Source organism: Mugil cephalus, chromosome 22 (genome assembly GCF_022458985.1).
Source record: "Mugil cephalus isolate CIBA_MC_2020 chromosome 22, CIBA_Mcephalus_1.1, whole genome shotgun sequence".
In the NCBI taxonomy this organism is placed as follows: Eukaryota; Metazoa; Chordata; class Actinopteri; order Mugiliformes; family Mugilidae; genus Mugil; species Mugil cephalus.
Genome location: NC_061791.1, coordinates 608059 through 623886, shown reverse-complemented (window position 1 = coordinate 623886; position 15828 = coordinate 608059). Strand labels below are relative to the sequence as shown.

At 39.5% G+C, this 15828-nt stretch overlaps 1 protein-coding gene and 1 long non-coding RNA gene across 2 annotated transcripts; both read left to right on the top strand.

Annotated features, from left to right (window-relative positions):
- Window positions 1-7539: 7539 nt before the first annotated feature.
- LOC125000031 lies at window positions 7540-8698 on the top strand. Its single transcript, XR_007111262.1, has 3 exons — window positions 7540-7723; window positions 8033-8287; window positions 8617-8698. It is a non-coding gene; the product is annotated as an uncharacterized LOC125000031 (long non-coding RNA).
- A 5920-nt stretch (window positions 8699-14618) lies between these two features.
- LOC125000029 (histone H4) lies at window positions 14619-15754 on the top strand. Its single transcript, XM_047575352.1, has one exon. It carries the CDS (start codon window positions 14662-14664, stop codon window positions 14971-14973), a length of 312 nt encoding a protein of 103 aa, XP_047431308.1. The 5' UTR covers window positions 14619-14661; the 3' UTR covers window positions 14974-15754.
- Window positions 15755-15828: the final 74 nt, after the last annotated feature.

Sequence of the window (15828 nt, the reverse complement as noted above, 5' to 3'; positions counted from 1 at the left end):
CAGCGCTTGAGAACCAGAACATTTCTGGAGTAGAGAACACAAGGTACGCGCTCCCCTCTCCACACTACATTAACCCAGTCGACAAAAGGTCAAGACAAGGAACGACTTTACTTTTTGAGTACCTTATTAAAGGAAAGCGTCGAGCTCCATCAGCCGCCTGCGGCAGAGAAAAGAGAAAAGACGACAAGCCCAGTCCTCAGTGAGTCACCCCTTATCTCTCTACAACTATGTGTCTATTAAAAGTTGCTTCATGGAATGTGAGAGGTTTACAGTCCAGCAGACTGAGACAAAAAGAGTGGACTTCGTCATGAACACTCACCTATATATTGTGTGTTCAAGAGCTGGGTCTCAAAACTTACAACGACTCCGACGATGTCGTCAAATGTGGCAAAAAGGACATTGTGGAGTCTCCATCGGTGAGACCAGCTCTGATGGCGTTGCTGTGTTTTTTAACAGCAGTGCAGTAAATATTATAAAACGCAGGGATATCATACCTGGAAGACTGGTACTTATAGACTTTTTCTACTCCAGCCAGAAGTTAAATATTATTAATGTTTACACAGCGCCTGAAAGAACAAAAAAAAAAAGAAGCAATTATTTAAAAGAGATTTTAAACATAATATTATGTGGTGATTACAGTCACAAGTGCTGAAGACAGGATTGCTGATACACTGTTTAGAGTGAGCCGTGAAGGAAAATTATTGAATGAAATATGTGTCAATTCATCAGATTTAATTTATAATAATTGATCAAGTTAATATTGTTAAAACCCACATCCTCTTCTTATGTATGGTGTTTCCTCCTCCACCAAAAGTCATAATGAACCTAAATAAACTTTGTACTAAACTAATTTGGGGAACAAACAGAGCAGTGACTAAGAGATACATAATGTATAAGAGTAAGAACACTGGTGGTCTAGGAGAACCTGATTGTGATATTAAACTAAAAATCCCTTTTATGAAAAGTGTTGTTGAAGCCCGAAGTAGAAATGTTGATTGGACAAAGGTAAAAATATCCCACTGGAACAAATTAAGAGGCAGGGCCAGAACTAATGTTCCTTATTTTGAACTCCTCTTTGGAGACTTTATGACAGAAGTTAATTATCTGACCATTAAGCGGACAGGTTCCACCTCCAAGGACATTTATAAAATAATCAGCGACAAAAACAAAAATTTATTGACTATAAATATGTAACCCAGGCTGAACATAATAATAATTAAAAACATAAATGATAAACTCATCCAATAACCTCAAAGACACCGTCTGGTTGATCTCACTTGATAGACTCCCAGTTACAGCTGTAGTCCAGTGGAGCTGTGATGTCACAACTAAAAAATGTCCAATGACCAACTGTGACAAGGATGAAACTCTGGAACATCTACTAATAGATTGTTACAGGACAAAAGAAATCAGGGACAAAATGAAAACTGTGGGTTTTAATGTCAAGTGTGTCATGTATGGACTTGGTTGACTCAAAGAGACGTCTGGCTGGTGATATTCATCATCAACTACCATATATATGGAAGAAAACAGCAAAAATTATTACAGAACAGAGGATGATCAACAGTGACGAGGTATTCAGGAACATTTTAGCTGATCTCAGCTGATCTGCGGGAGGAGGAAGATGAAAGACCAATAGCCCTCAAAAAATAGAATATTGTAAAAAAGTTAATTGCACATAGAGTGAAATATACCAAGCCTTTATTTCTTGTAATTGTCCTGTTTATGGCTTACAGGTAATGAAAACCCAAAACTCAGGGTCTCGAAAAATTAGAATATTATGAAAACGTTCAATATTGGAAACTCATGGTATCACACCCAATTCGCAAATTAATTCTAAACACCTGGAAAGGTTTCCTGAGCCTTTAAATGGTCTCTCAGTCTGGATCAGTAGGCTACACAATCATGGGGAAGACTGTTGACTTGACAAATGTTCAGAGGATAGTCATTGACACACTCTATAAGGAGGGAAAGCCACAAAAAGTCATTGCCGAAGATTCCAGAAGTGCTGTATCCAGGCTGTATCCAAACATATTCATAGAAGGATAAATGGAAGGGAAAAAGTGGACCAGCAATAGAGACAACCACAGCCACAGAGGAATGTCAAGCAAAATCCAATCAAGAATTTGGGGGATATGCTCGGGCGAGTCCTATGGGCTACAAATGTCACTGTTATGTGTATAGATTTGTGTGTCTCTCTCTTGCTCTCTCTGCTGTCGTCCTGCAGGTGAGAGGTGGAAGGTTGGCTGCCAGCCTGTGGATTGGCTCATACTCCAGCCAATCAGAGAAGGAGGGACATTTGAAAAGCTTCTGTTGTGTTGCTCTCTCATTGTCTCTCTCTCTCTGACTGACTGACTTATTTTGTTGGATAGGTAGGTTTGTGGAGTGGAATAGGGACCAAGGTAAGACTGGGGTCTTACTGCCATGATTGTATTTTTATTATTTTCGGATGTTTTGTAGCCAGTAGAGTCAGGCTTTTTCTTTTCTTTTCACCCAGAGATAGTTGAGCTAGGCTCATTTTGATTGTAATTTGTCTATTTTATTTGGCACAAGCCCCATCGGTCCCTCTCTCCCCCCACATTGTTTGAAACCTACATCTGTTGTGTACCTTTTCATTTAAGTATTATAAATACATTTCTTTTCTTTAACTGCCTCCCATCATCTCTGAGTTTTTCTTTGTTGATTGTCAGCGTTACTGTTTCCAAATAAATGGAAACGTAACAGTCACATTCGTTAAGTCAAGTCACTCCTGAACTAAAGACAATGTCAGAAAAAGAACTGGACTGGATGGAGCAATAGATGAGGACTGGTTGGATGATCTAAAGGAGTAACAGTAGGTGGTGGGCAATGTGGTGCTTTCAGTGTCCTGATTGCTGAAAGTAGTTGTTGACTTGTTTTCTGGATTTCTGAACACTATTTCTTTGGTTTTGCTTACATTGTTGTGAAGATGGTTGTTGGATCCAGAGCAGAGGTGGAGTCAGAAAGAAGTACGTGGATGAACTATTTTTAAACATCTCAACCCGGAAATGTTTCTTGTCACGCACACTGATGTATCTGAGGAGCAGAGATGAATTTAACTGCTGCAACAAGTGGATTCTTGGTCTTTCTTCTTTCTGTGTCAGGTAATGTTATTGTACAGCTACTTATGAGTGATTATTGGGTGATTGCACTGTCTGTTGCGCATCTGCATCTACATGAAAGACACTTTATAAACACGTTATTTAACAAACACTAAGACACTTTCGATCCGGACTGAGACGTTAAAATGTCTATATCTCATGTCTGTGATTGTAGATTGGACTGTATAATTTCAATATATTTTTTGTAACTTTACTACCTCATCCTTACACTATTTTTAAGATTATTTTATTTTTATCTTATTCTGTTTTTTATCCTTGTACTCTTTTGTCTATGTCTGGTCACATATATGTCCGACGTTACTCTTGGACAAAACAATTTCCCCGCAGAGATCAATGAAATGATCTTGAATAGTCAGTCTTGTTGAATTATTGTTGTATCTTTGTATTGCTTCGGAAACATAAAAGCATCAAAGATAACCTGTAGAAAGAGGAAGAGATCACAAATGGAAATTTACATCGTTAACCTGCCAACCACCAAAACCTCACCATGCTAATGTCAGCAAAACCCCCAACCCTTAAAGAGACAGTGCCACCAACAAAGCAGGACAAAAGACTGTGATCTCCTTCCTGACCCGTTAGGCCTGGACTCCTCTAGACCTCTAAAGGTGTGCTTTGGCAAGTCGAGCAAGCTGAGACGACCTTTCTCCAGACGACTTCTTTTTTTGACGTCTACTGAACATCCTTTCATGACGTCTACAGTACGTACTTATAGGGGCTACTTGTAGTCCAAATGTGGTCTTTGTGGACATCTTTTCTACGTCGTATTCGAACTCGTTTTAGACATTGTTTTTATACTGTACCAATGTTTCCTCCACATTCATTAAGGAGTGGCCGGCTGTCATTCTTAAATCCTAGCCTCTGCTCCTTCAATTTTTTTTTTGTAATACAAATACACGTCGCCGCATGTCTCCACTTTCACAACAGTCATGCACTGCGTCAGATACTCGCGAGTACTAAGATAAACAACAGATAACTATCTTGCTCAATATCTGCTCTTTGGGGCTCTTAATCTACCGTTAATTACCGTCACTTTGTAAACTTCCTCCAATGTCTCGATCCACTGGACGGCGCTCGGTTTATCAATAAAGTACGAGGTTATTGTGGCCCAGAAGTTTAACACCTGTTGTTAAACTCAAATTTAACCTGACAATATCAAATGAAGCTACAGAAAAATTAACTGGTACAGGAAACAGGTTCCTATCTTCTGGGCACAAGACTAAACCAGGTTAACAATAAATCACAATCCAATCCCGACTGTTTTCCCCCATCTTTATTGCAAACTGTCATGTTGATTTCAGTTGAAAAATACTAGTTACTAGTATTCAACAAACAGCAACCAGCATAACCCTCATTTAAGTTTGAAAAAAAAAAAAAAAAAGTGGTAAAATACAATGAATAAAATTACACCTCTTGGGTCTGTACAACATTTGACTATGTACAAATATAAGAACAATTAAAATATAAAATAATAATAATAATAATAATAAAAAACTGAACACCGGGAAAAAAATCTTTTTTTTTAAAAAAAAAAAAACATACATTCCCTTTGTCTATCCTACCTTTAACAACAATAACAAAAAAGAAAAACAACACACTTAGGACAACAGCTACAGTCTAGGTGTCATATACACTTGTAAAACAACACTATTCGTAAAAATAACATAGCTGAGCATAGTTTCTTCAAACAAAAGCAGCCCTGAGTGACTGTGAAGCCCCCATCTCCTCTCCTTAGCGGTGCATGCTTTAAATGCTCTGAAGTGTGTGTCCTTATAAGTTCCTCAGTGGCCAGATTATCAAATAGCATGATTCCATCTGCACAAGCAGAAAAAGACAAGACTCTAAACTACTACTACTCACAACATCGTATGTGTTATATATAACGTTGCTAACCACTCTATGTATGGATTTTTCGCCGGCTTCGTTATAAACAAACTGTTGTGTTCAAAAGCCAATGTTAGCAGATGCAATAGCGACGGTTTAAAACAGATTAACACAAGAAAGCTAAAACGGTGAACACTATAAATGCATAAATGAACACAAAATTAACTAGGCAGTCTATGGGTTGACCAAACTTACTTGCAATTCAGTGAACGTTGATTTCAGACGGCTGCAGATTGTCGGTGCAGAGGTCGGTGGTGCAGGGCCAAACGGCCACTTAGAGAAACACCTTGGCCAATCAGAGTGGATGTACATGTTGTGTTTCCCCCAAATACACCTTTATTCATTTTGTTGTATTAATATTATTTTAGCAAAGAAAAGTCAGAAAATGAAAACAAACAAAAAGATTACTTTTATTATTATGATAATAATGCATCATGTCAATTCCCTGCACCTGTCTTAGACATCCAAAAAAGTGACATAGCTGTTCAACTGCATATTGACGTCCAAATACGGTCATGATTAGACTTCCGAAAAGCGGACTTTTTTGCATGTCGTGTAGAGGTCCAAAATGGGTCTTGGACCGACTGACGCAATATAGACATGATCTGGACGTCCAATGTTTTAGTGGGTTGTTGCTTCAGAAAGTCCACAGAGGCTGGACTGGACTGAGATCTGGTTCAACACCATGAAATCCAACCATTCCAGAAGATGTGATAGAATTATCCTGCTAGTAGAGGCCATCACGGAATCCAGTCTTCGTGAAAGAGTGCACATGGTCTGAGGTAGGAGCTACTGGTCAAAGGAACTTCCACATGAATGGAAGGACCCAAGGTCCTACAGAAGAACATGGACCAAAGATCAGTCTGCCTAAACCAGTTGGTCTTAGGGCCATAATGCATCCTGGTGTCGTGTGTTATCCAGCTCCATCCGACCAGAACCAGTTCTGAGTTCCCATCAGAGGTCATCATGGACCCCCAGACTGGTTTAAGATCCACTGAGTGTTCTGACTATATTCTATCAGAACCAGAAACACACTGGTCTACCTATTTCTGGTTCTACTCCATCCTTGCTGCAAACCAGAAACACCCCAACAAGAGCTGCAGTTCTGTGTTCATTAAATTAATGAATGATGTGCGAAGAGTTATTTGTAGTGAATGAAAAATCTTTGAGACTGTTGTGTTTAGTAATAATAATAATGTTTCTGATGTTCTCTGTGTTCCAGTGGTTCAGGGTCAGAATGGTTATGGAGTCACTTACACTTCTACTCAGATCTGTGCTGTAAAAGGATCATCAGTGGAAATAATCTGCTCCTACACATACCCATACAGAGTAGATGGTGTTACTATGACTGTGGAGGAAAGAGTCTGGTTCAAAGGGTCTGATAAAGAACCTGATGATCTGACCACAGACTCCATGTATTCAGGTCGTGTGACGCTCAGTCATGATAAGAACATCAGCACTCTGAGAATCTCAGACCTGAGAGAGAGCGACTCAGCTCAGTACAAGTTCAGCTTCACAACAAACCAACCAGGAGGGAAATATACTGGTTCACCTGGAATCAATCTGACTGTCACAGGTAAGATTTCATTCATGTGATCAACATCTAGCAAACGCTACATGAACATGGCTGAGTGTCTGAATGTCTGTTGTGTTTCTGTTCTTCCTGCATGAAATCAGATCTCCAGGTGGTGGGATCTCGTAATGATCACGGGGTAGAGTTGAGTTGTCAAAGCAGATGTCTGATAGAGAAGAATCCTTCCTACATCTGGTACCAAAGTGGAAACCAAATGACCGGTGGAGGATTCAGTCGTTTTGAAGTCAACAATTATGACAACAGTTATTCATGTGCATTTACAAGATACGAGGATCATCACTCTCCATTAATCTGTAAGTTTTTCCTCAGGTGGTGTTTTAATAGAAACTTACTTCACTTTAACTGTATATAGTTGTTGACATGGATTGGATATTAATGTCCTGTTCTTACTGTTAATCTGTACAACTCCACTTTCATCCTTGACCTGTCAGGTCTTCCAGGTAGTAAATACTGCAACAGAGTGAATTACATCAAGAGAAGAATCTGTTCCCCCAAAGGATCATCAGTGGACATTTCTTGTACTTACATTACTAATAAAAACATAAAATCAAAGTTGTGGTTCAGTCGTGATCGTAGTCATCAGTGGAAGAATCCCTCACAGCCTGAGGACCTCAGTGAAGACTCTCAGTATTCAGGTCGTGTTCAAGTCCTAGAAACAACAGGAGGACGCTCCACTCTGAGAATCAGTGACCTGAGAGAGAGTGATTCATCTGAGTATCACTTCAAATTCACAACACAAGGGTTTGAATGGAGAAGTGTTTTACCAGGAACAACTGTGACTGTCACAGGTACTGATCAACACTAACTGTGTTTGTGGATGTATTTGTAGTTGGACTGTTTCTTCTTCTTGACATTAATGTTGTGTTGTCATGTGCAGCTTTGCAGGTGGAGGTGACCAGAATAATATCAGTCCATCAGTTTGATACTGAGGCAGAGCTCAAATGTCTCAGCAGCTGCAGTCCAGCTGATCACGTTTCCTACGTCTGGTTCAAGAACAAACAGGAAATCAGCAAACAGCTACTTTCTACTGTTACAGTCAACTTTTCTCCTGGAGACATTGTCTCCTGTGCTTTGAGAGGACATGAGGATCACCAGTCTCCTTCAGTGTGTGAGTTTACTTCAACTTTATTCCTCAACAAAAGGTGAAAAACTGAGAAAATACATCAGGCAGCAGAAACCAGAGACAAAAAGCCAGAGATACATAGAACATCAAAACCAAGTTACATGAACATCTGTGCAGCGTATGGACTGGAAGTCCCAGGTCCAGGTTTAGAGAATGATCAGTCATCAAAGGCTTGTTGTTGTTGGTTACAGACTGACATGACACTAAAACCATCGAAAGCTGCAGCACAGAAACACAACAGAAATAATCAAGACTTTGATTTGTGATAAATAATCTTAATATTCTCTTTTACAGATCCTCCAAAGTTTCCTTCTGTATCAGTGACTCCTTCTGCTGAGATAGTGGAGTTCAGTTCAGTGACTGTGAACTGTAGCAGTGATGCTAACCCAGCAGCTAACTACACCTGGTACAAGAACCAAACCCTGGTCAGTGAAGAACCACAGCTTGTCTTCAGCTCCATCCAGTCCTCTGACTCTGGAGAGTATCACTGTACAGCTGAGAACGTTCTGGGCACAAGATCATCTGAAAACATTCATATCAACGTCAAATGTGAGTTTGTCTTGCCTGAGTTCTTGGCTGTTTCACTGTGGAGAGGTTTTAGCTCAGTTTTACAAAGTCAAAATGATCCAGTTAAACAGAAATCTTCAGCATAGAGAGATGTGTAAACTATCACATTGCCACAATTTTGATCCAGTCTATCACAGATTAAGCCTTACTGATAATCACAGGAGAAATCCTGTGAGAACTTGCACATTAATCGTAGTTTGTCGCAGATTATCTGGTAATGTGAAGTGTTTACAGATCCCCTAAAATCTGAGTGATTTTATTTGTAATTTCTAAATAATTTTGTTATAATTTATGTTTTTGGGTTCCTCCAGATCCTCCAAAGCTTCCTTCTGTATCAGTGACTCCTTCTGCTGAGATAGTGGAGTTCAGTTCAGTGACTGTGAACTGTAGCAGTGATGCTATACACAGCTAACTACACGGTACAGACAACCTGTCATGAAGATGCACACTTGTCTTCACTCATCAGTCTCTGACTCTGGAGAGTATCACTGTACAGCTGAGAACGTTCTGGCACAATCATCTGAAACATCATATCAACGTCAAATGTGAGTTTGTCTTTGTTGAGTTTTTCTTCCATGGAAAGTTTCTAATTCTTCCTGATCACTGCTGTAAGAGCCACTAATATACATTATAGTCAGTTAACCCATTCATATTAACACTGAGTGATAGACTTAAAACTGGTAGTAAATATTTCTATTAAATCCTCCAGACACAGATAAAACAGAGCTGAGAACGATCACTGCTGTGTCCTGGCTGTCTAGTCCTCGCTGTTCCCGGTTTCTTCTGTGGATCATGATAGTTCTTGGCTGTGATCACGTTCACTAATGCACCACTCCACCATCAAATGTTTCATTCACTCTGTTTATTCTTTATTCTCGTACCAGAAGAAGTAAGTGTTCACTCAACAGCTGATGTGAGAGAGACCTGGCACACAGCACAGGTGAGAAGGTTAAGAAATCCTGGATTTCAGTTGAATCACGTCTAAACTACATTTTTCAGGAGAATGTGGCAAGAAATACTCATCTCACATTACAACTCTTTTGTACCTCAGGTGTCAGATCAATTCAACATTTATGTTCCACTCCAGTTGTGTTGTCCTATCAGCTGAACATGGTTCCAGTGTTAGGACATCCGTATCTGCACAGAACAAGATGACGTCAGTACAGCAGCATCTGCTTCAGAGGCAGACAGATATTGTTCACAATCCAACAGAAGAGAGATCAAGAGTCAAACAGAAGAGGAAGGGGGACCTGTGTACACCACTGTGTATTTAATTTCTAGTCGTTGCACAAGGTGAGAAACTGCTCCAAGACTAAACAACTAAAGATAAATGTGGATTTAGAAACTGACTGAATGGTTTATTTTCACAGAACAAGACGTCAAGAAAATGTGGAGGATTCATTTGTACTATACAGCACCGTCAAGACAAACTAACCCAACACTCTGACCCAACAATAGAACCTGCTGTCTGTCTGAGGCCCAACAGAAGCCAAATGGATTTTCTATGTCATTCATCTTTCATGTTGCTTTAAATTACTTCACTGTAAACACTTCTTTTTGCTTTCAGTGTTAATTGTGAATTAAAGCATTGATTGACATTGAGTTGCATCAGTTACACAGTAGTGAGTCCAAGGGAAGACAGCAACCCTGACCCTAACTTCATGTATAATGTTAAAAGAGATCATACAAGTTGTAGGGAGGAACAGAAATGTAATTAAAAAATAAATAAATAAATTGAATCTTAGAGAGCATGTTAAAACGAGTACTTTCCATATTTATCAGAATTTCATCTTTCATATATTTTCAAGCCTCCATTCATTTGCATTAAGTTGCTAAAAATGCAAATATGATGGCGGGTCTAACACCTCGGCCTCTGACTCTGTTCATAACCACAGAATGAACTACTTTTAAACATCTCAACCAGGAAGTGTTTTTTGTCACTCACACTGATGTATCTGAGGAGCAGAGATGAATTTAACTGCTGCAACAAGTGGATTATTGGTCTTTCTTCTTTCTGTGTCAGGTAATGTTATTGTACACTCACATTTTAAGACAAAAAATCTGTTGTTCATTGTGTTGCGAAGCCTTCAAGTATTCATTACTTTCTTTGTGTCTTTAGAGGGCGACGATGAAGAGAGTTTTCATAAAACTGTGTTCATGTTAAAGAAAATAAAGTAATAACTGTGTACACATTGGTGAATATAGTTTATACAAATCTTCATTGATCAGAAAAAAAATTATTGACAATGAATCAACAACTGTTATGAAATAAAAACGTCATATTTCATGTTTCCAGCTATTTATGATTGACACTGAATTATTTTTGTATTGTTCTATTGCTCCCTAAGCATAAAAGGATCAAAAATGAGCTGTAGAAAGTGCAACAGATCACAAATGGAAATTGACGTCAGCATGCAACGATGTCAGCAAACTCCCAACCCTTAAAGAGAGCGAACCACCAGTACAACAGGACATATACTGATCTCCTTCCTGACCCATTAGGGCCAGACTCTTCTAGACCTCTGAAAGTGTGCTTTGGCAAGTCCAACAGGTAGAAAAGCAGACAGTCCATGGATCAGACTTGTCTCTGTCCAGAATGTCCACAGATGCTGAACCAGACTGCCATCACTTCCAGGACTTGTTCTCAGCACTGAGGACCATTAATCCTGACCAAACTTTCCAGGAGCCTCCACCATGCTTCACTATTGCCTGCAGACACTCATTACTATAGCTCTCTCCAGCCCTTTGCTCGACAAACTGCCTTCTGCTACACACAGATATTTCACATGTTGACTCACCAGTCCAGATGTTTCTGAGCCCAGTTCCTATATTTCTGTGCATAGCTGGTCTTGTTTTCATATCATGGGGATGGATTTTTGGCTGCAACTCTTCCATGAAGACCACTTGTGTCCAGACTTCTCCAGACAGTAGATGGTGGACTTGAGTCAGTTCTGAGCTGATGGCTCTGCTGGACATCTTCACATTTTGAAAGGAAATAATCTTGACGTGTTTTTCATCTACTGCACTAAATTACCTTAGCAACCACATGATCCTCCAAAATCCCTGATTTTGTTCAAGTGCATCAATAAGGATTGATGCTGGTTTGAAGGCAAAGTAACATCAGATATTGATGTGACGTAATTTTTTCTAATTCTATTATTTCTATATTATTCATATTTTTGGATAAGCATTCTTAGATTACAGTATTTTTTCCACATGTGCCCAAACCCTTTGCACAGGACTCTATGTCACAGTTACAAAGAAAGAAATAGTCTCACATTTGTGACACCCTTTTACCTCCACTCTGACTGCCTGGTCAAATTGACCCAAGCAGTATCTATGTAATATAAATCTGCAGGGGGTGGTTCCAATTATGCAAGATGAACCGTTATCCTTTAATATTTGACCCTAAACATAACAGGGGGGGTTAAATGACTGAATGATGTGAGAAGGGTTACTCATAGTGAATGAAAACTCTCAGAGATTGTTGTATTTAATGAATGAATCTGATTCTAGTTTCTGATGTTCTCTGTGTTCCATTGGTTCAGGGTCAGAATGGTTATGGAGTCACTTACACTTCTACTCAGATCTGTGCTGTAAAAGGATCATCAGTGGAAATAATCTGCTCCTACACATACCCATACAGAGTAGATGGTGTTACTATGACTGTGGAGGAAAGAGTCTGGTTCAAAGGGTCTGATAAAGAACCTGATGATCTGACCACAGACTCCATGTATTCAGGTCGTGCGACGCTCAGTCATGATACGAACATCAGCACTCTGAGAATCTCAGACCTGAGAGAGAGCGACTCAGCTCAGTACAAGTTCAGCTTTACAACAAACCAACCAGGAGGGAAATATACTGGTTCACCTGGAGTCAATCTGACTGTCACAGGTAAGATTTCATTCATATGATTAACATCTAGCAAACGCTACATGAACATGGCTGAGTGTCTGAATGTCTGTTGTGTTTCTGTTCTTCCTGCATGAAATCAGATCTCCAGGTGGAGGTATCTCGTTATGGTAACTTGGCAAAGCTGAGTTGTCGAGGCAATTGTTTAATGCCAAATTATCCCTTCTACATCTGGTAGAAAAATGGACTGGAGTTTGAAAAGCAAAAACATCTTTCTTCAGTCTCACTGAATCCATCAGACAGTTTTTCCTGTGCCCTCGATGGACATACTAATTCCTTCTTTCCCTTGGAATGTGAGTTAACTTCAGTAACCTAATTACATCTGGGTGAAAATATGAAAATTCTATTGGGCTTTTTGTGAAACTGGCCTAAAAACTATATTATGTTTCAGGTGTCAGTGGTGATTCATGCAACAGAGTGAATGACATCAAGAGAAGAATCTGTTCACCCAAAGGATCATCAGTGGACATTTCTTGTACTTACAACAGTTATGAAAATGAAATAAAATCAAAACTATGGCTTAGTTCTGGAAGCGGTCCTCAGTCTTATTTTTCCTTCAAGGACCTCAGTAAAGACTCAGTATTCAGGTCGTGTTCAAGTCCTAGAAAGAACAAGAGGACGCTCCACTCTGAGAATCAGTGACCTGAGAGAGAGTGATTTATCTGAGTATCACTTCAAATTCACAACACAAGGGTTTGAATGGAGAAGTGTTTTACCAGGAACAACTGTGACTGTCACAGGTACTGATCAACACTAACTGTGTTTGTGGATGTATTTTTAGTTGGACTATTTCTTCTTCTGACATTAACATTGTGTTGTCATGAGCAGCTCTGCAGGTGGAGGTGACCAGAATAATATCAGTCCATCAGTTTGATACTGAGGCAGAGCTCAAGTGTCTCAGCAGCTGCAGTCCAGCTGATCACATTTCCTACGTCTGGTTCAAGAACAAACAGGAAATCAGCAAACAGCAACTTTCTACTGTTACAGTCAACTTTTCTCCTGGAGACATCGTCTCCTGTGCTTTGAGAGGACATGAGGATCACCAGTCTCCTTCAGTGTGTGAGTTTACTTCAACTTTATTCCTCAACAAAAGGTGAAAAACTGAGAAAATACATCAGGCAGCAGAAACCAGAGACAAAAAGCCAGAGATACATAGAACATCAAAACCAAGTTACATGAACATCTGTGCAGCGTATGGACTGGAAGTCCCAGGTCCAGGTTTAGAGAATGATCAGTCATCAAAGGCTTGTTGTTGGTGGTTACAGACTGACATGACACTAAAACCATTGAAAGCTGCAGCACAGAAACACAACAGAAATAATTCAGCAAACAGCAACTTTCTACTGTTACAGTCAACTTTTCTCCTGGGGACATTTTGGTTATTAGATTAATTGTTATGCAATGTTATGAGCACCTTTTTTCCTTATCTGTGGTGTCTTTTTGGTAGGATGTGGTGTTGGAGGTTTGGTGGTGAGTTCATAAAACAACCTGCTGCAGTTTCTTTATCACAATAATATATATTAGAAACCTCAGAGGTTACATACACCACCAGTCTGGAGGTTTTTGACTGGTAGTGTATGTAACCTCTGAGGTTTCTAATCATCAGAGTTATCACAAAGCAGCATCTCTGTTTCCTGCTTCCACCCTATACCACTGGACGTAAACTGACAAATTCCACCTTTGTTTCCTGCTAAATAAAAGTATAAAACACCACTTAAGGCATTTATAAACGGTAATCAGTGATATATTTTCAAAATGATTACCATAATTATTTACTCGTGGGTTACATGGGTTTTTATTTTCAACTTCTCAGTTTTAATTAAGCTGTATTTTATATATATATATATAGAAGCTGGGCAGGACAGATATGATTGATTCTTTATTGTCCACTTGTTTGAAGATATACAAAAAGTTACAATACACTGCTGGTGACAGTTTATAAGCTTACAAGTCAAATAAAGACTCAGTCAGTGTCAGTTGTTTATCAACAATTAAATACAATCAAATGACACAAATCCGAGTTTCATTCAAAAGTCAAATTGAAACGATCTGAAAGATGTGTGACCTGTATTTTTAGTTATTTATATTTAGTAAGTTACATCTGCGTTGTCTTTATTGTCTATTGGGTGAAAGATAAGTGGTGGTAACACTAACACTTGAGTGCGGCTGCAGGTAAATAATGAACTCATGAATAAATAATTACGGTAATAACTATAAATATATCGCTGGCGAACAGTTATAAACGCGTAAGTTTAATGAAAGTGTTGTGTTGTACTTTATTTAGTAGGGAAGTTGCCAGTTGACGTCAGGCAGCGTAGGGCGCAAGCAGGAAACAGCAGCGGCGACTGTCTTCAACTACGTCCGCAGAGTGTGAATATAAGCAGCGCTCTGCGTCTTCGTTCATCAGTTTATTTCTGTAGCAGAGAAACTACTGAACCAGCAACATGAGCGGAAGAGGCAAAGGCGGAAAGGGACTCGGAAAAGGAGGCGCTAAGCGTCACCGTAAAGTTCTCCGTGATAACATCCAGGGAATCACCAAACCCGCCATCCGCCGCCTGGCTCGCCGTGGCGGAGTCAAGCGAATCTCCGGCCTGATCTACGAGGAGACCCGCGGTGTCCTCAAGGTTTTCCTGGAGAACGTCATCCGCGACGCCGTCACCTACACCGAGCACGCTAAGAGGAAGACGGTCACCGCCATGGACGTGGTGTACGCGCTCAAGAGGCAGGGCCGCACCCTGTACGGCTTCGGAGGCTAAACCCTACGTCCCCAACACACAGCAACACAACGGCTCTTTTAAGAGCCACCCACATCTCACTAAGACAAGTTCCTCGATATACTATGTTTTGTGTTCATTGCTATTATATTATGAGGTGATCACTTCGGTAATGTGATATCATTACGCTAATAGCCACACTAGTATCGCTGGTACAAATACGTATGTTAAAACTATTGTTTAAACTCCATTACAACTATAATTATCCTGCTGTACTAGAGGTGTGGACTCTACTTGGAAACTCTGTGGGTTTCTTGCTTGCTTTGTTCCTGTAACAACCAGAAACTGATGCAACTAATATTAACAGCTGAATAACTGAGGGGAGTTTGTCCATCTCACTTTTCCTCATGAATAAGTCATAGGACAAATATAAATGTCTTATTCAAGAAAAATATTTTTTTGTGTTATGTGTGAACCCTTGAACTCAATAAGTATGAGCACAGATGTAGTCACATGTATAATAATAATTAACCCATGCATGGTTTAGTTGAACTCTACGGAGCATCGCAGGGCCCAGATTGAGAACATATCTGTAATGAGAATTGGATCTGTAGGTATTAATTATTGAAGATATTTATTTGTCCTTTGTTCCATTTATGTAAAAATAAGACAAGAAGTTTGTCCTCTGAAGTAGCAGTGTGTGGTTCTTTCTGCTGTTAGTCGGGACCTGAATTATTTTATTTTATTTTATTTTATTTTATTTTCATTCTCTTCTTTATGTACGCCGGTCTGTCTTATCCCTTGTCAGAAAGGTGCCATCTTTAAAGTCACCTCAGCCCACCGTCTCAAAAATATGATAAAGATCAGAGTAGTTCAAATAAAGCATGAATTATTCAT

Bases quoted from the DNA above. Each gene is read 5' to 3' on its own strand.
- LOC125000029 (XM_047575352.1), top strand. From the start codon at position 14,662: ATGAGCGGAAGAGGCAAAGGCGGAAAGGGACTCGGAAAAGGAGGCGCT.